We start from the raw sequence: 17,648 nt of genomic DNA, 5'->3' as shown, positions 1-17,648 counted from the left end.
AATCTTGCTCTCCCTCCTCAACTCCCAAGGTCATTGAAAACTATCCTTAGCACCTTTATTCTTATCCATATCGTTAGATTGGTACTGCCGGTGCGATGAGGCCAGCAGCAATTTCCCTGGGGCTGATCGGCGGCGTTTCCGCTCTTCACATCCCACCTCAAGCTCTGGAACAGCTCCCGCTGGGCGATGTAGGGAAAGAGCTCGTTAGCTCCGAAGCGCTACAGAGTCAGATTCATGTTAGCAATCTCCTCGATAGGGCCAAGATCCTTTATGGATTGGCAGAGCGGGGTATAGATGAATACAACCACCCGACTCGTGTGATTGGCAGCAAGGGTACGTCCAAACGCGCACACATTTGCGGTTACAGGAACTCATATACCACGCATAGGGCACTTGGGTACGGTGGATTACATCTACTCGACCATCACTGGTCTCGGTGATTATTATAGTATCACAAACCAAAGTTTCCCGGCCGTTTCAGGGAATATTTTTGAATCCAGGCTTGTTCTTGGACATGAGGTGCCGGCATCAGCTCGGCCGATGGGGTTAACACCTCCCACGAAGGACAAACAGCCTGTTTATGGTCAACTAACTCTCGTGGCTAATCAAGGATGCGATGAGGCTGACTATCCTTCTGGCCTTGCGGGGGCAATCGCCTTGATAGAGCGCGGCACCTGTCCATTTGGCACCAAGTCGGAGCTGGCTGGGAAAGCCGGCGCTTTAGCTGCTGTTGTGTACAACAATGAGCAGGGTGAAGTTAGCGGAACTCTAGGCACTCCATCGCCTAACCACGTCGCAACTTTTGGTATCTCGGACGCAGATGCCGCGCCTTTTGTCAAGCAGCTCAAGGAAGGGAAGAAAGTCGACTCGATTGCTTATATCGATGCGACGGTCGACATCATCCACACTACCAACATTATTGCGCAAACCAAGGGAGGAGACCCTCAAAACTGTGTAATGCTGGGTGGCCATAGTGACAGCGTGGCAGAAGGCCCTGGCATCAATGATGACGGCACCGGAAGTTTGACGCTTTTGGAAATCGCAACCCAGCTTAGCAATTACCGCGTCAACAACTGCGTGCGTTTTGCGTGGTGGGCCGCCGAGGAGGAGGGACTGCTAGGCTCTGATTATTACGTTTCTGTGCTCAGCGAAGAGGAGAACTTGAAGATCCGCCTCTTCATGGATTATGATATGTTGGCCTCTCCTAATTTTGCATACCAAGTTTACAACGCCACCAACGCTGTGAACCCCGTTGGGTCTGAGGAGCTGCGCGATCTCTACACCGAATGGTACACAGCTCACGGGCTCAATTTCACTTACATTCCGTTCGATGGGAGAAGTGACTATGATGCCTTCATTCGGAATGGTATCCCCGGAGGTGGAATTGCTACGGGCGCAGAGGGAGTGAAGACCGAGGAAGAGCAGGCCATGTTTGGTGGGAGGAAGGGTGACTGGTATGACCCCTGCTATCACCAGCTCTGTGATGATCTTGGAAACGTCAACGCCACGGCCTGGGAAATCAATAGCAAGGTATTTGGTCAAAACCCGCTCAACTTTACCGCGAAGCTGACAATGTGCACCTCTAGCTGGTTGCTCACACAGTTGCAACATATGCTGCTTCGTTTGATGGATTTCCAGCGCGGACGGGTATCAGCAGCAACGCAGTGGAGCTCGAGAAACCCAAGTACCACGGGCCTAAGCTTGTCATGTAATTTAGACCATGTCTGTTGTGGGATGGTAGTCTCCTCAATCCTCATCTTGAACCTCATGCACTCAAATATCTCTCATAGTATATTCACTCATTAGGCAGGAGCCTCCTGGAACGTACCTGAAGCGGCTTAGAAACCTCTCAGGCTTTGGATAGATCACCTTCGATGACCCGTGTTTAACACATCCAGCATATATTTGGGAAAATCATATTCAGTTCTATCATTTCTGTTTACAAGCGGCATGACGAGGCCCTCAAGGACGAAGACTTTCATATGCGTGACATGCAAGAAGGACACTTTCAAGACTGCCGCTGCCCTCTCTGCGCACCAAACCGCGCTGGACCATTTCCTGGTCTGTCCCCGGTGTGGCACCCCATTTGCGACCTGGCGTGAGTTCAACAGTCACACCTCATCATACGTGAAAAGACAGAAGACCATGTCTGCTGAGGAGGCAGTCATTGCAGCTCCAGCCCCAGCATCAACACCAGAACTGGCATCGACACCGGAGCCAGCAATAAGTGCAGCTCCTAGTGAGCAGATACATGCAGGGATTGCCACACAGCCAATCCCACCTATTCCCGAGCAGGATCCTATCGTCGTCCCGATACACGAATGCGATCTACTGTACGAACGACTTCTCGCAAGATGCCACTCCCTCTCCCGCCTTGGGAATCATGGCTATCGCCTAACGGCCGCGCCTCCGAAGAAACGTTTGCGCCGCTCTGGGAAAGGAAAACAGGCGGACGAACCTAAGCGAGAACATCATGAGCAAGAGAAAGATGAACAACAGACGGAAATATCCCAACGGCAGAAAGAAACGGGAGCGAAGGTCGATTTGGGCTTCCTTTCAACACCAACATCAATGCCATGGCAATTCCCAAAGAGGAAAGCGATTGCTCTTGACTGTGAGATGGTTGGCGTTGGCCCAAAAGGGAACCAAGATGCGCTGGCCTTTCTCAGCGCAGTGGACTTCTTCACAGGCGAGGTTCTCATCAATAATTACGTTCAGCCTACGGAGAAGATAAAGCAATGGAGATCTCGTGTTAGTGGCGTGACGCCTCCGGGACTGGCGGCTGCAGTAGCCAGTGGACAGGCAATTTTCGGTTGGGAAGCTGCACGACAAGCTCTGTGGGAAAACGCCGACGCAAATACTGTTCTTATTGGACATTCTCTAGACAATGATCTTCGGATTCTTCGGATTCTACACTTTCAAGTCGTCGACTCTGCGATACTGACGGGCGAGCTGGTGTTCGACCCGGCACCTGATGCTCGGCTAAGGCGCAGTTGGGCCCTGAAGACGCTTGCCAAAGCCTTGCTCAACCGCGATATCCAGATTGGAAGCCACGGTCACAACTGCCTCGAGGATACTTTTGCCACACGCGATGTGGTTATCTGGTGCTTGAAATATCCGGACGAAGCGGCGGCCTGGGCAGATGGTGCTAGAAAGGAGCACGAGATCAAGATGGAACAGTTAAGGCAGCAGCAGGCATTGGAGCACGAGCTCGTGTTGATGCGATTCCCTGATTATCCCATAGAGTAGTAGTATACCTGGACCTGCACCTGTATACTATTTGCTATCTTAGGTAGTTGCTTGCTCGCATATGCTATATTAGCTATTAGAGCTACCCAAAGCATTAGTCCCATGGATATTAATAATATATGTTCTTAAAAAAAGACTTGTTGCAGCAACACTCTCATGTAAAAATAGCAGACTACACGTGATTCTTATACGTCTTGTTCCTAACCCAACTCTAATAGTTTGAACTTCGTCCATTTCTAGCAAGATGACCTCCTTTCATCAAAACGCTGACCACCGTTGCATCTCAGCGAGCTCATAGATCATAGTATCTCGGAAACGGTCAACTGAACATGAACGCACTAATCCAGTGAGGGGTTCGCAAGGAGTCCCCAATGGGGTATCGCCGCCGCCCTCCTCCACTGATCTCCGCGCATGTGCAAATGGAATAATGGATCATGTTGAATTCCTTCGATTCTGAATGGCGAGCGGAGCTCGTCGTTATTTCTCTCCCCGCTGTGGGCTCGGCTCTCGGTTCTCATGAGTCAGTGGGAAGCGATGGAGGGTTCAATATCTACAAATTTCGTCTCGTCCCCGCGCAACTCTGCACCCTGAAATAGGGGATGACTCCGCGCCCACTTTTCTCAACACCAGAACGCTGCCGCACTCTGCTTTAGTGTTATTCTCACTGAGCCCATCATGATTGAAGATTTCGTGAGCAATCTGACTCCAGGACAGGCGATTCTTTGCCTCCTGGGGTCGTTCTGGCTTGCTTGTTTGGTGCGCAAGCTGCACGTGCGTTGGCAGATCTCAAGGCTTGGGGCGAGAGCTCCGCAGATTCAGTTTCGCCTTCCTTATGGTAGCGTTCATCTTTCAAGATTGTTACTCACCCGTATGCTTCGCTAACAATGTGTTCTAGCTATGGACTTCATCTACCGATCCATGCAAGCGAACCAGACTGACCGCGACCTCGAGTTCTGGGGGAACGAGATGAAAAATGCCAAGGGAGCACCGCTGGCCACCGAGAAGAAGACAGCAGAGCTAGACGCAGGTGTCCAAACCCGAATTATTCTCACTCGGGATCCAGAGAATATCAAGGCCATTCTCACTGGGCAGTTTTCCGACTATGGCAAGGGTGAAGATTTCCATCGCGACTGGCGTGAATTCCTGGGGGATTCTATTTTCGTGACGGACGGTGGCCAGTGGGCATCATCAAGGCACCTCATCAGGCCCATGTTTGTGCGTGATCGTCTTGTGGATACGGAGATCTTCGAGCAGCATGTTCAGCATCTTATTCCTCTCCTGGACGGGGAGAAGGGAAGCAAGGTCGTTGATGTCACGTCCCTTTTTTTTCGATATACGCTCGACGCTGCCACTGGTTACCTTCTCGGTCATGGCACTGAAAGCTTGCAGAACCCGGAGACACAGTTCGCAGAGGCATTCCGCTATGTGCAGCGTCGTCAAGCACAGTACTTCCGATTAGGGTACGTACGTCTCCTATTCGTACCAAAACCTACGTCTCAGCTTATGTGCTAACATTCACGCAGCGTTTTTAAATTCATCCTCTCCCGCAAAGAATTTCGCAAGCAACTCAGAGTCATGGACGACTTTATCAAACCCTACATCGACCGGGTCCTCGCCATGTCCCCCGCCGAACTCGACCAAAAGCTCTCGAAGAGCGAAACCTTCCTACATGCTCTGGCCCGCTTCACGCGTGACCGCCGCACCCTCCGCGACCAGCTCGTTGCCGTCCTCCTAGCAGGCCGCGACACAACCGCCGCAACACTCTCCTTCTGCCTCTTCGAACTCGCCCGCAACCCCGCCGTCGTCGAGAAACTCCGCCAGGAAATCGACGCACGCCTCGGTCTAGGGCCCGACGCCCGAAAACCCACCTACATAGACCTCAAGGAAATGAAGTACCTCAATGCCGTCCTTAACGAATCAATGAGACTTTACCCCGTCGTCCCATTCAACGTCCGCTTCTCCCTAAAAGATACCACACTGCCCCGCGGCGGCGGTCCTGACGGAACAGCGCCCGTGGGCGTCAAGGCCGGAACCCGGGTCATCTACTCCACAATGATCATGCAACGCAGTCCCGACAACTACGACGCCCCCTCGTCCGAGAACTACATCGACCCCGCAAAATGGATCCCCGAGCGCTGGACGTCTGGGTGGCAGCCGAAGCCGTGGCACTTTATCCCGTTTAATGGCGGGCCGCGTATCTGTATCGGGCAGCAGTTTGCGATGATCGAGATGGGGTATACGGTTGTGAGGATCTTGCAGGCGTTTGAGTCGATCCAGGCGCTGCCGCCGACTGGGAAAGGGGTTGTTGAGGATCCGAAGTTGAGGTTTGAGGTTACGCTCACGCCGGCGACAGAGTTGAATTGTGTTTTTACAAGGGATGGGCAGGGGAAGGAGGGTGTTCCTGCTGCTTGATGAGACGCGTGATGATGGCTTTGCAAACGAAATCAGTGTAAATAGTCGCCGAAATTTCTCGTCTCATATTCTAAATTGGGCGGCCGTATTAACATGCACATACATATGCACATAAGATTGATATCAAATTTTGCCTCCAACCGATACCCGAAAGACATCTATTTAGTAGAAGAGAAATGCGGGGATCAGATGTATGTAACCCTAACCTTCCCCATCCTCTTCAGCCTCTGCACAACCTCCAACTTTCTCAACTCCAAGAACAAATCCTGGTCATCCGCCTCATCCAAGTCCCCAGAGATATTAATCCACGGCGCCGGCTTAGATAGAACCATCTCTCCGTGGCCGTGGCCATGGCCGTGACCGTTCACCATCTTCGCAGGCGGCACGACCTTCATAGCCGTAGTTGTAGTGACATTAGCGACAACGCCGCTACTTCCCTTGCTCAGACCCACAGTTTGAGACCGATTTTGGACCTTCTCCTCGACTGCCTCAGCCTCCGAATGCGACTTGTTATCCCCGACCCAGCCCTTGCACATCCTGACAGCCTTCTCCCAGAGGCTAAAGAGTCCTCGGCTTTTTTCGAGGGGCATTTGTGGTCTGAAAACGGTACCACCGGCGCGGTTTATGTCACGGAGTTCAGCGAAATTGCGCCAGAGTCCGACGGCGAGACCAGCGGCGATTGCAGCACCGAGGGCGGTTGTTTCGCGCATTTTGGGGCGGTAGACGGGGATGGAGATCAGGTCAGCTTGGATCTATCAGGTACAAGGAAGGATGATTAGCTGGGTTGTCTGAGAAAGGAGGTCGCCGCTAGGTGTTTTGTACCTGCATGGCGAGGTCCGAGTTACTCATGCCGCCGTCAACGGCAAGTTCAGAGAGGGCGTGGCCGCTGTCTTTCTCCATCGCGTCGAGAATTGCTTTGGTTTGGAAACAGGTTGCTTCAAGGGTTGCGCGGGCGATATGGCCTTTCTTGGTATATTGAGTGATTCCAACTGGAGTATCAGCTCATATTAGTACGTTGACTTGACAAACGGGCGAGGCAAACGGGGCAAGCGGGGAAAGGACATACACATCGTTCCTTTCGCATCGTCGATCCAGTATGGAGCGTAGAGGCCGCTGAATGCGGTGACGAAAACACACCCACCGTTATCCTCTACTGTAAGAGCTAGGTCGTTTACTTCATTTGACTCCTGGAAGAATTCTAGGTTGTTTTGGAGGAACTTGATCCCCGAGCCTCCAACAGCGATGCTTCCTTCGAGAGCGTAGACAGGTTTGCCATCGAAGTGATAGGCTATCGTTGCCAATAGGCCGTGTGTGGAGATAACTGGCTTGTCTCCAACGTTGTACAACAAGAAACATCCAGTCCCGTATGTGTTCTTGGCCATGCCCGGGGAGAACCCTTTTTGGCCGACAAGGGCAGAGGATTGATCTCCCAGACAACCCATGATGGGCACACCCGCAAGACTTCCGGTGGAAAGTGCGCCATAGGCGGAGGCGTCAGAGGACGGAACAATTTGTGGTAGATGAACGCGGCCTCTAATACCGAAGAAATCGAGTAGAAAGTTGTCGTACTGCAACGATTCTAGGTTCATGAACATGGTCCGCGAGGCATTCGTAGGGTCCGAGACGAAAACATTGGCCTTGCTCCCGCCATTCAGTCTGTATACCAACCAGGAATCAATAGTGCCAAATGCCAATGTGCCCTTTTCGTATGCTTCCCTCACTCTCGAAACATTTGTGAGCATCCAAAGAAGCTTGGAGGAGGAGGAGTAGGTGGATAATGGAAGACCGCAAATCTGTTGTAGTTGTGAAGCCTCGGGCTTCTGTTTCAGTTCATCGACAATGGCTTGCGAGCGGGTATCAGTCCAGACAATTGCATTATAAAGTGGCTCCCCGGTTTCATAGTCCCAGACAACTGTAGTCTCTCGCTGATTGGTGATACCCACCGCTTTAACGCACTGTCGATCGTTTCCGGCGGCTTCGAATTGTCTGACAGCTTCTTCGATACAAGTTTCCACTGAGGTCACAAGCTCGAGCGGGTCGTGCTCATGCCATCTGTTAACTCAATGCATTAGCGTTCAAAAGAAACACTAGAAAGAGCTGCAGAGGGATGATTACCCTGGGTTTGGGTAGATTTGCTTGAACTCCACCTGATGCGATGCGACGGGTTCACCTTCGCGATTGAAGATCAGAAACCGCGTGCTCGTGGTGCCCTGATCAATGGATCCAACGACGATTTCTGACGGGTCCATGGCCCCCTGACCCCAGGACGGAAACAGTGGGTAAATTTGACGCTCCTTGCGGGGAATCCGCTGGGTCCAGCTTGGCTCGGATTCGGAGCAAGCCACGGGTTGCAAGGCGAGGAAAGCTGAGAGGGTATAGTATACAACACAGGGTTAAGGAAGATGGAGAGAGAGATGGCATCGCATCACTGGCCACGTTTAAGTATTTTCGCTTCAGCACTGAATACGACGCCTTGTGTTACAATTTTTCCGTCGCCTCGTTTATTGTCTGCGGGGGAATTCTTCCCGAGCTGGGAGAGGGGCAGACAGGAAGCTGCAAGCCGAGAGATTAATATCATTTTTCCCCATGTTAGCGTCACGGAATGGGGAAAAGCGCTCTCCAAGACTCATTATTGCGGGTGAGCCGAGACAAGCCCTCGACCGTGGGTGGCTTTCCCTCATCGGCCCCAACGGGGATTTAGCTGACATGGTTGGATAAGAACTCCGGTATATTCTCTCAAAGCCGAAGAGCTTGTGGACGACGTTTGCCGTACCTGTTTCCATGTTTGCTCTCTTTTCCCGGTATCTCGTCCAAATATCTCCACCTGTCAAAAGGGAGCTGATCTAAGTTCGTGGGGGATGTGTGCTGGGTGGAGCACCCCTACCCACCTCTGCGTGCTTCATGCCGATCGGTGTCGAAGGGCTCCAGTCGCCAATCCGCAACAGGGATGATGATTGTGAAGACAGACGATGATTTTCTGTTGTTTCCACTGGTGCTCACCTGTCGTTCTCGTCGGGCACATCGACGTTACCTCTGAACCAACGCTTCGACCGCGTTGCTTCTACGAAGGAGGTGGGTTGAGGTGGGTTGGAATTTGGGGCCAATATCATCCCCCTTGCCCCGGTCCCGAGAAAAGTGTCCACCTCCACACGATGGTCGAAGCACTGGCGAATGATGATTGATGCACATGGCTCCAAGACCCCATGCGACGTAACGCTACCATTCTCCACCCAAACATTCCAGAACATTATCAACGAGTCGACAGCGATGCGATTGATGTCACAGAGCCGCATTGTTCCCCAGATAGGCGCATATAAAATAGTATCGGTGTGCGGATAGAGACATCTAAATCCTCGTACCTGCGGGAAAAGGCAGCATAGCTCCCTGAAATGGAGATATCAGCATCACATCCGCGACTGGCTCCATTGAAAATCCAGAACAGGGAAATGCTTGCCTCGAATCTATGCTTTTCCCCCCTACCATGATGCTAATATCTGAAGGTGACACAAGCACAGCTCGCCTGCCCGAGGGCTGACTTCGATTCGACAGCGCAATGCGCGTGTGACGCGAGTTTCAATCCGGACTTCTTGGGAGTTTGTGAGACTCTCCTTTGCCTGTGAAGGAAAAAAGATCTCGACGGCATTGTCTCGCGTGTCAAGACTCAAAGACATTGTCGGCAGATGCTACTGCTCAAGGCAAGGGGGAATGGTTGCTGAAAATTGTATAACAGTATGTTTCTATGCAGAAGAAGAGGATGTAGAGGAAGAGAGCTTAAAGAGGGAGAAGAGAGAAGATTGCGCGAAGAGGGCCAAAGATCCAGGAACGGAAGAAGTGAATTTGCTCAGACTCGATGGAAGAAAACCCATACTGATCCAGCCTGTTTGCACCTGCATCTTCCACGACTCCCACTCCCAACACCCACTCTGTTCTCGTCCTCAACTTGCATCCTCTCTTCGAACAGTGCTTTTTTACCAGGATCTCCTGCATATCTGCATCGATTTGTCAATGTCCCCCTCCACGACTCGCTCAAAGGCATAATCCCCGAAAGGTAACACCATGCATTTTCATGAGAGCTGGTTGTAGAGTACGTCGCACACCTCGTACGAGAGCTCAAACTCTAGACATCTGCTCGCAGCATTCCCAATTTCTACTTGAACCCGTCGTCCAGCATCGGTTTCGCTCCTTACCCAGTTACTCTTTCTCCCAGCCATACTCGACAGCAGACTTATTCTATTACTTCCAATATGGATATTACAAAGCCTGTGGTGGAGGGAATTGATATCTCAGAGGATATGAATGCTTCCCTACGAACAAGCAGCAAACGCGATGCCCTCCTCGGAGTGAGTAATGCCTCTGGGACAACCGTGGAAGAGCAGCCGTCGTTATGGTGGAGCAGGATCAGAGCAACTTGTCGCGAGGCCTTTTCTGAGTTCTTCGGCACCCTGATACTGATTCTTTTTGGAAACGGGGTGGTCGCTCAGGTTACTCTTAGCCGAAACCAAAAGGGCGACTATCAGTCCATATCTTGGGGCTGGGGGTAAGTATTTCTCTCATATTTTCTCACTCCCTCAGATTGCGCGCATATCTGACTGCTCGACTTTGAACAGACTCGGGGTCATGCTTGGCGTGTATGTGAGCGGTATATCAGGCTCCCATATCAACCCTGCCGTGACATTCGCAAATTGTGTCCTTCGCAAGTTTCCGTGGCGCAAGTGGCCTATCTACGCTATTTCCCAGCTTCTTGGCGGCATGTGTGCTGCAGCTATTGTGTACGGGAATTATAAGTCGGCCATTGATGCTTACGAAGGGCCCGGCATCAGGACGGTCCCAGGATACTCAGATCACCCTACTGGAGGTATTTTCTGCACGTATCCTACGGACTTTATGACCCGCACTGGCCAATTCTTCTCTGAATTTCTTGCAAGCTCACTTCTGATGTTTGTCATTTTCGCCCTCAACGATGAAGGAAATCTCGGTGCAGGGCCCTTGACGCCTCTCGCTCTATTTTTTACCATTTTTGGAATTGGCGCATGTTTTGGTTGGGAAACTGGGTATGCGATCAACCTCGCTCGTGACTTTGGTCCACGACTGGTCTCATACATGATCGGATATGGTCCAGAGGTCTGGCGAGCTGGAGACTACTATTTCTGGGTACGTACTCGCATAGCTGAATCCTGCATCGTCTGACAATTATGTGCCCTAGGTACCGATTGTATCACCTTTTCTCGGTTGCACCTTTGGTGGTTGGCTCTACGATATGTTCCTTTACGTTGGTCCCGACAGTCCCGTTAACACACCATACATAGGGCTCCGGCGTTTTATTAGGCCAATGGCTCGGAAGCACCGCGATAGTCCGAGCCATGTTTGAACAAGTCTAGAATGAACCATTGCCATCCAGCGGATCACGCGCTACAGTTGTTGGAAGCTGTGCTTACAATATGTGACGGAGAGACATGGAACACGTGTGCACTTATTGAACCGTTCAGTTTGCAACGTCTTATGGAGGAGAAGCTACAAACATTGGGAGTATGCCGCATGCTTACACTGCATTCCTTTCCTATTCGTCAAGATTGTCACTACACTTTGCCATATTTACCCCTGCTATTGCTTCCGTAGTCTATTCTGATTCCAAAATTGCAGTTGCGGTTCTATGTATCTAGGTATACGAGTTGAGATACATTGTGCTTGCTTACGAATTGCCGTAGATGTCAAACAAGATACATTATATACTTAGAACAAACGGCAGCACCAGTACCAACAGCGGCACCTGTATCAAGATCGCAACTCCATGTACTAGGTATGTGCCTAAGGGAGTGAAAATGGTATTTCATTTTCTTGGAAAACACACCTACCCATCGAGCAAACTACTACCAGAAATACATCATAGACCCCAACCGGTCACTTGACATCTCGCATAACCAACCACGACGACGAGCGCTGCAGGGACATGGAAGACACTTAAGTGCTATCCGAACTTTGATGCAGCTCCAGATTTCTCAACTGGCCTAGTTTCATCTCGTATGACGTTCGGGCACCCATCGGGATTCTAGTCAGCTCTAGCTTTCCCCGCAGCTCAGCTCAGCTTCATATGTTTAGACCGGTTCTAGATCGAGCTGTATCATTTCAACCATTCAACGATGCTTCCGGCCCTGCAGGTGTTCAGCTTCAGTATGCAGAGAGCGATGCAAATAGGATTGGTGTATTTTAGTTCGAATTATAATAATAGTTCTTCGCGCCAGATATGCGACTGTTCGCCAGTAGAGGCTCACCGCCGTGCTTGCAATCAGATGATGGATCGTTCTCGTAGTACTCAAAAGAGGTGACTAAATAGCTACAGTAGGTACTAGAACTTTTACTTTATCTAACCTGTTACTTTATGTACAGTATAGAGTAATTTACTACTACTAGTGGAAGACATCACTGCATGGGCATCCCTAGCGAATCGACCGCGTATTAAGCAACCCACATGGCTTTTACTAGCGAACAAAGTTCAAGAGGCAGATGTCATATAGCCAAATAGAGCTCCACAATACCTCGCTCACTCTTATGGGGACTCTCTATCAACAACACCTAGGGTCTGTGCCGGCATAGAAAGACTAGTGGGCTCTGCGCTGCTCAGCGATAATAGGGCGCCGTACAACGTGAGAGCTATTTATTCAGCATCCTTGAAATTCAATAATATGGGGAAAAACTTACGTCTCGAATATCTGAGGGCATTAGATGAGCATTGCTCGGGGACCAATAGTGGTGCTTGGCGAGATGCCGTTAGGTATATTGATGGAGTCCTTGAACCATCGAGAATGGCCAGATATTAGAAGCTATGTACGAATAGGAGCTGGAGTCGGATTAACGATGGTTGATTGAGTACCAATATTCCTGGCGAATATCAATAGGTGAACGGACCGAGAACCCGGCAGCACAACTCAGGCTCCGCTGCTCTGCTGAGGTGACACGATGATTAGGTAGGATCTATAGATACACTCGACAGGAATTCGGATATAAGTACAGAGGGTAAAGGGCTGTCCGCGCCTGATGTCAGGTGCTCGACCAAACAGAACACCATGACTGATTAAGACCAAGCGTGAACGAGAAGTAATAGGAACATGAGGGAATATGGACATGAGGTTAAATGCAAAGACGATCTATATGACAAGCCAACGCCGGGAGAGTTCATGCCTTCGTGAGTGTGAGTGTTCGTCGCAGATAGTTTCATAGAAGTCGTGGCTGCGTATGTCTGCATGCCTTGCGTTCCAGAGAGACACTTGTCCGAGTATTCGGCTTAAGGACAAGTCACGAAGCTGCCGAGAAGCGCACAGAATGCGCCGAAGATCAGTGGGACGTGAAACACGCGACTTGCGGTATTAGCGGCCGCGTTGTATTGCTCCAGGGAGCGATATTCATCCTCAAATTCTTCGGACGCCGTGAGGGCGTGCGGGTGCAACTCGCTTGGGGGATATACCGTTCGGTGGTTCCGGAGCATCATTTCACGGTCGGAGAGGAAGGATGAATCCGAAGAAGAGTGATGCGACGCATACGTAGACGGGAGCATATACTGGTTCGGAGAAACGCATCGCTTTAGCAAAAATTCCGACGAGGGTACAACACGGGAACGGAGGCAATGCTCACTCATAGAGGATCGGCTAGGTGGCTGAACGTTTGGACTGCCGGCCCAATTCCAACCACCTGGTAGTTCTGTTGACGGATCATCGGAGCCATCATCAGAGGTCGGCCTTGGGACCCACGGATAGATATCGGGTGTGGAGAAAGTTTCTGGGTCCCTGTGTGTTCCCTCAAACGGAATGGGTCCACTATCAGCCGTTGCCGTAATGGAGGGAGCAGAGCCGACTGAAGTCATAGATTCGGCGGCACCGTTGCCATTGACCTCGCCTCCCTCAGCCACGATCGACTGCCACGTCCCACTTCTATCACCGAAGGAATAAGCGGTACCAGTGGAATAGTCGGTGACCTGGATAGACTTGAGATACATGCTGAAGGGGCCAGCACTGTAGTCGGTCGGGCCGCCAGCCCAATCTAAACACATATCAATTTTGGGCTTAGAAAACAGTCAAAAGGAAAGCGCGACTTACCAATTGTGCCTTGGTTATTGTCGGGATCTCCGCCAGCCCAGGCGCCAACCTTGACCATCATTGGTGTTTGAGGGTACTGGTTCTCTTCCGCGCTCTCCGGCGTCAGTACACGAACGGTTGTGCCGTCGATTTGCCAGACAATATGCGAGCTTGTCCAGTCGATCGTATAAGTGTGAAAATCATCGTGGTTCCCTGGATTGTCATGCGTAGCCGCACGGTTGAAGGTGCCAGTGTTTCCCTTTCCGAAATAGTTCGTCTGGACAACATTGTTGTTGCCTCCAAGCCACTCCCAGTCAATCTCGTCCAGGTTATCCGACTGCAAGACTGCACTGCTGACAATTCCCGTTCCCGGCGCAGCTTTGATCACAAACTCGACATGTCCGAACATGATGTACCAGTTCGACTGTATCAGCGGAGAGTCTCCTTTTTTAGAAACGGTGAAAACGGCTCCCTCGCTTCCGAACGTGGGTGAACCGGCAGGCGTGAAATCGTCTGAAGCGCCTGTTGTGAAATCGTGGCTCATCGAGGTTCCGAGTGCGGCATCTGGAGGACAACCTTCACGATGTCAGTACTTTCAACTATATAAGGAGGTGAGCAGCCTACTTTGTTCCATTGGGTTGCAGTCCGTGTATGTTTGAGCTGCAGCCAAAGCTACACACGAAAGCAAACCAATGGTCGAGGGCTGGAGTCGGAGTCTCATGATGAAGGATGGCAGCCGACTGCAGCAGGCGTTACAAATTTCATACAGAAATAAGAAAAAACTGGCGACAACTAAGGTAGAGGAGCGAAGGCTTGTCCAGGGCACGTTGTGTGAGAGAGCGAGAGGGAAGTTGGTTCAGACGAGCTTGCAGCAGCTTCGGCGTCCTTCGGTTGTTGAGGAAGGTACGGATGGCGTACGGGTTGGACAGAAAGGCAGGAGCGACTGAGCTTGAAGAGGCCCGGCCATTGCCGCGACTGAAATTTGGGCCATGCTATTTAAAGAGTGCGGAATCTGAATGCTGATGTCAGGCCCAACGTGGGCGAGAGATGAGAGAGTTGTATTCGCCCAGCCACTGCTTTATGGTGTGAGATGTTGACCCTCCCCGATCGGGCCGCTCTTGGGCTTCCCCACAAAAAATCATGGGTTGGTGGCTGGTGATCCGCCCCTGCTTTCTGATTGGTCAAAGCTCTGTTGGTCTCGATTGAGCTGTCTCTCTTGGATTCTTGGACCTGGCGTGGAGCTGTGTCGCCTCACATTCTTTGGCTTGCAGGTTGATGCCATGTGGATGTGCGAGGCTGTCTCAGTCTCAGGTCGTCATTCCAAGAATGTTCCAAGACCGCAGCCCGATCCAGGCGGCTCACCGGTTCTTATGAAGGGTCTCCCAGCCACCTAATATTGGGAAACTGGCAAACTGCCCAACTTTCTGCATTCTTACGGTCAGGTGAGAGCAGCTCTGTGCTCCATCTGACATGTCTCGCCAATTACCCATGGAGCTCAAAGCTGATCTGAACCGACTTTCCCGTACCAGTCGGAACGAAGCCTTTTGCGACACTCCATACTGTGTTGATGTTTTTGAGTCAGCAAGACGCTCGTTGATCAGATTATCATGGCCAGTGCGATTGTGCATTCGAAAGGAGTCATGGAGCAGTCGTATGGTTGGACTCTTGGGAGGCCACCTTGACAAATCTCAAACTCCGTTCATTCCCATGGGCCCTGGCACGACCAGCTTCGGCTTTTCCTTCTCTCAGACCTCTCTTAGCTTAATAACTTTCCCTTTAATCTACCCTGGCAATGTCATAATGGTGTTTCTATGGTCTTGGACACCTACCCACTCCCACTAATCTACGACACCTAGATGGAAAACATACCTAACCTAATCACCTACCTGAACGTCAGCAGGCAAATCACTAAACTTGACGCTTACTGAAAATGTCTACGACTAGCCTGGGATCCTCATGTGAAAGTTCTCATGCTAGGTAATATTCACTGTGATGGGATCTTCGTCGAAGATCAATGTCATGCCATATTCGTCGTCATCGTCGTTGGCAGGAGCCTTGTGGAGTTCCCAGGACTCCGAATTTGGATCCGAGTTCGAGGAAGAGTGGACAAAGCAGTAGAGTTCGAGGTAACCCGGGTTAATGCGGAGCGTCAAATATTATGCGTTGGGGGTTAGCATCGTCGCGGCTGCTACCTGGTGGGGGAATGTAGGTAACCCTAACCTCGACATCCAAGCTATTAGAGTTCATCGCTATGCTCGGGGCGCAACTTAGTGCAACGCCCAGGATAGGCGCTTTCTTCCTACTGCTCTAGATGTCGGGACCACGCACGACAATGGTTACCCAGCGCCCAAAACACTGGGAAACTCACTCTCACGGAACCTTCTTTTCCACTGAACGAAATTGACTCCCCTCTAGGCAAAATCACCCTCGGCCTCCCTTCCTTAACCTTGAGCGTTTGCCCCTCTACCTTGTATATTCTACTTATAGGAAGACATTCCTGTAGTTGGTGGTTAGCTGTGGTATTTGCGTGATCAGACTGCTTGGCAACAGGCCTCTAAAACGCTGTGGAAAGCCCCCAGTAACTGTGTATCTCAGAGCGAGTTTTAGCTTAGTACAAACGACACATCTGATGGTCAAGCCAACATAGCTGAATGTCCGCGAGTCATTGTGCACTAAAATTATAGTACTGTACGGAGTAAGATGGCTGAAGCTACTCCAACGGCCAACTCTTCTGATAACAACGGCCGACGGCGAACCAGGTCTCGTAGTCTCTTTTTATTTTTATTTTGCTTGAAGCAAATACTAGCAGCAATGAGAGTCACTGGCTATGCTTTTCTGAAAAGAACCCCCCAGTCTCTCAACGGCGCCGTATTCACCTCACAGTGCCTCAGCATATCCCACACCACCGTCGCCACCGTATCAAAAACCGGCACGCCATGCTCCTTTTCCCAAAAGCTCACCCGCTGCGCCGCTCGTAGATTCGTGCAGAACGTAGTAATCGCTTGCACACCCTTAGCCTCCGAATTCCTCCCGCGAACAACCTCAGCAACCATCCCATCCAGCACCTCCTCCCCAATCTCCGCAAATGCCGTATTCTTCGACAAGCCCAAATGCCTTTCCTCACTAACTTCAATCCCAAGACTCCCGTACGTTTTCACTATCGCGTCCTGCACATCATCCACATACGGCGTAACCAGCCCCAGCCTCTCCACCCCAAACTTCTTACACGCCTTGTTCAGCGCAAGCACAGAGGTCGTTGCGGGAATCCCCGTGGCCTCCGTGATGGCACCGCAGAGCGCCTCGTCGGCCTCGAAACCCAGCCAGCCCGAGGATGTGCCGCTCCAGCCGATGATGTCGACGTTTGCATCAGCGAGAAGGCGTGCGGCGGCGAGGATCGGCTCGGTTTGAAATTGCGAGAGTGCGTCGGACTCTAGGCTGATTTTTACCACGGGGAAGCGCGAGAAATGAACTGTTACGGTCTGGAGGGGTGCGATGAGGGATTGTGTTAGGGGTTCCAGGCTCGTGTTGGACGAAGGGGTGAGGATGCCGAGGCGGATGTGCTTGGACATTGTTCTGGTGCGTAAGATTGTGTTCTTCTTTCTTGGTGTATGCTGTGCTGTGCTGTGCTAAGATGCTTGGAGTAGTGGGCGTTGGAGCTCATTTAGAGTGCAGTGGTTGCGGCAGCCGAGCAGCTTTATCTTCGTCGGCCGAGGGCGAAGGGCCGGGGTCCCCACTGGCTATCCGGAAGTCCAGAAACTTGGAGACGATGATAAAGAAATCTGTTTAGTGGCTCCATCGCCCTGTTTTCTGCTCGCTAGGTCCCCAATCAGACACTCCAATTCGCAGCAAAGCTGAAGCTAAAGCGCTTATCCGCTCGGCAGGTATACGACTCCAAAAATGCAGATAACGATGTCTATCTTT

At 51.2% G+C, this 17,648-nt stretch overlaps 8 protein-coding genes across 8 annotated transcripts; 5 read left to right on the top strand and 3 right to left on the bottom strand.

Moving 5' to 3' along the window:
• The first annotated feature begins 9 nt into the window (after nucleotides 1–9).
• On the top strand, nucleotides 10–1,831 carry BJX68DRAFT_145006 (uncharacterized protein). The gene is made up of 3 exons (XM_071036552.1): nucleotides 10–333; nucleotides 389–1,530; nucleotides 1,587–1,831. Exons 1-3 carry the CDS (start codon nucleotides 96–98, stop codon nucleotides 1,710–1,712), a joined length of 1,506 nt encoding a protein of 501 aa, XP_070903993.1. The 5' UTR covers nucleotides 10–95; the 3' UTR covers nucleotides 1,713–1,831.
• Nucleotides 1,832–3,363, top strand: BJX68DRAFT_145007 (ribonuclease H-like domain-containing protein). The gene has a single exon (XM_071036553.1). The coding sequence runs from the start codon at nucleotides 1,951–1,953 to the stop codon at nucleotides 3,247–3,249; it is 1,299 nt and encodes a 432-aa protein (XP_070903992.1). The 5' UTR covers nucleotides 1,832–1,950; the 3' UTR covers nucleotides 3,250–3,363.
• Nucleotides 3,364–3,491: 128 nt separating this feature from the next.
• BJX68DRAFT_227670 (cytochrome P450) lies at nucleotides 3,492–5,795 on the top strand. The gene is made up of 3 exons (XM_071038719.1): nucleotides 3,492–4,084; nucleotides 4,145–4,709; nucleotides 4,773–5,795. The coding sequence occupies exons 1-3, from the start codon at nucleotides 3,925–3,927 to the stop codon at nucleotides 5,659–5,661; spliced, it is 1,614 nt and encodes a 537-aa protein (XP_070903991.1). The 5' UTR covers nucleotides 3,492–3,924; the 3' UTR covers nucleotides 5,662–5,795.
• A 51-nt stretch (nucleotides 5,796–5,846) lies between these two features.
• Nucleotides 5,847–7,910, bottom strand: BJX68DRAFT_252751 (glycerol kinase; the record flags this gene model as incomplete). The annotated part of the gene is made up of 4 exons (XM_071042614.1): nucleotides 5,847–6,413; nucleotides 6,484–6,650; nucleotides 6,728–7,713; nucleotides 7,777–7,910. The coding sequence occupies 4 exons, from the start codon at nucleotides 7,908–7,910 to the stop codon at nucleotides 5,847–5,849; spliced, it is 1,854 nt and encodes a 617-aa protein (XP_070903990.1).
• A 1,995-nt stretch (nucleotides 7,911–9,905) lies between these two features.
• BJX68DRAFT_252750 (MIP/aquaporin family protein) lies at nucleotides 9,906–11,029 on the top strand (the record flags this gene model as incomplete). The annotated part of the gene is made up of 3 exons (XM_071042613.1): nucleotides 9,906–10,198; nucleotides 10,269–10,812; nucleotides 10,865–11,029. The coding sequence occupies 3 exons, from the start codon at nucleotides 9,906–9,908 to the stop codon at nucleotides 11,027–11,029; spliced, it is 1,002 nt and encodes a 333-aa protein (XP_070903989.1).
• A 1,472-nt stretch (nucleotides 11,030–12,501) lies between these two features.
• Nucleotides 12,502–14,886, bottom strand: BJX68DRAFT_227665 (glycoside hydrolase family 16 protein). Its single transcript, XM_071038718.1, has 4 exons — nucleotides 14,352–14,886; nucleotides 13,749–14,303; nucleotides 13,288–13,692; nucleotides 12,502–13,213 (listed from the first exon to the last, which is right to left on the bottom strand). The coding sequence occupies exons 1-4, from the start codon at nucleotides 14,446–14,448 to the stop codon at nucleotides 13,146–13,148; spliced, it is 1,125 nt and encodes a 374-aa protein (XP_070903988.1). The 5' UTR covers nucleotides 14,449–14,886; the 3' UTR covers nucleotides 12,502–13,145.
• On the top strand, nucleotides 14,867–15,577 carry BJX68DRAFT_227664 (uncharacterized protein). Its single transcript, XM_071038717.1, has one exon. The coding sequence runs from the start codon at nucleotides 15,198–15,200 to the stop codon at nucleotides 15,567–15,569; it is 372 nt and encodes a 123-aa protein (XP_070903987.1). The 5' UTR covers nucleotides 14,867–15,197; the 3' UTR covers nucleotides 15,570–15,577.
• Nucleotides 15,578–16,552: 975 nt separating this feature from the next.
• BJX68DRAFT_262537 (maleate cis-trans isomerase family protein) lies at nucleotides 16,553–17,296 on the bottom strand (the record flags this gene model as incomplete). The annotated part of the gene is made up of 1 exon (XM_071044471.1): nucleotides 16,553–17,296. The coding sequence occupies one exon, from the start codon at nucleotides 17,294–17,296 to the stop codon at nucleotides 16,553–16,555; it is 744 nt and encodes a 247-aa protein (XP_070903986.1).
• Nucleotides 17,297–17,648: the final 352 nt, after the last annotated feature.

Source organism: Aspergillus pseudodeflectus, assembly GCF_044049435.1.
Source record: "Aspergillus pseudodeflectus strain CBS 756.74 chromosome Unknown BJX68scaffold_4, whole genome shotgun sequence".
NCBI lineage: Eukaryota > Fungi > Ascomycota > Eurotiomycetes > Eurotiales > Aspergillaceae > Aspergillus > Aspergillus pseudodeflectus.
This window is presented reverse-complemented; position numbering and strand designations above follow the sequence as displayed.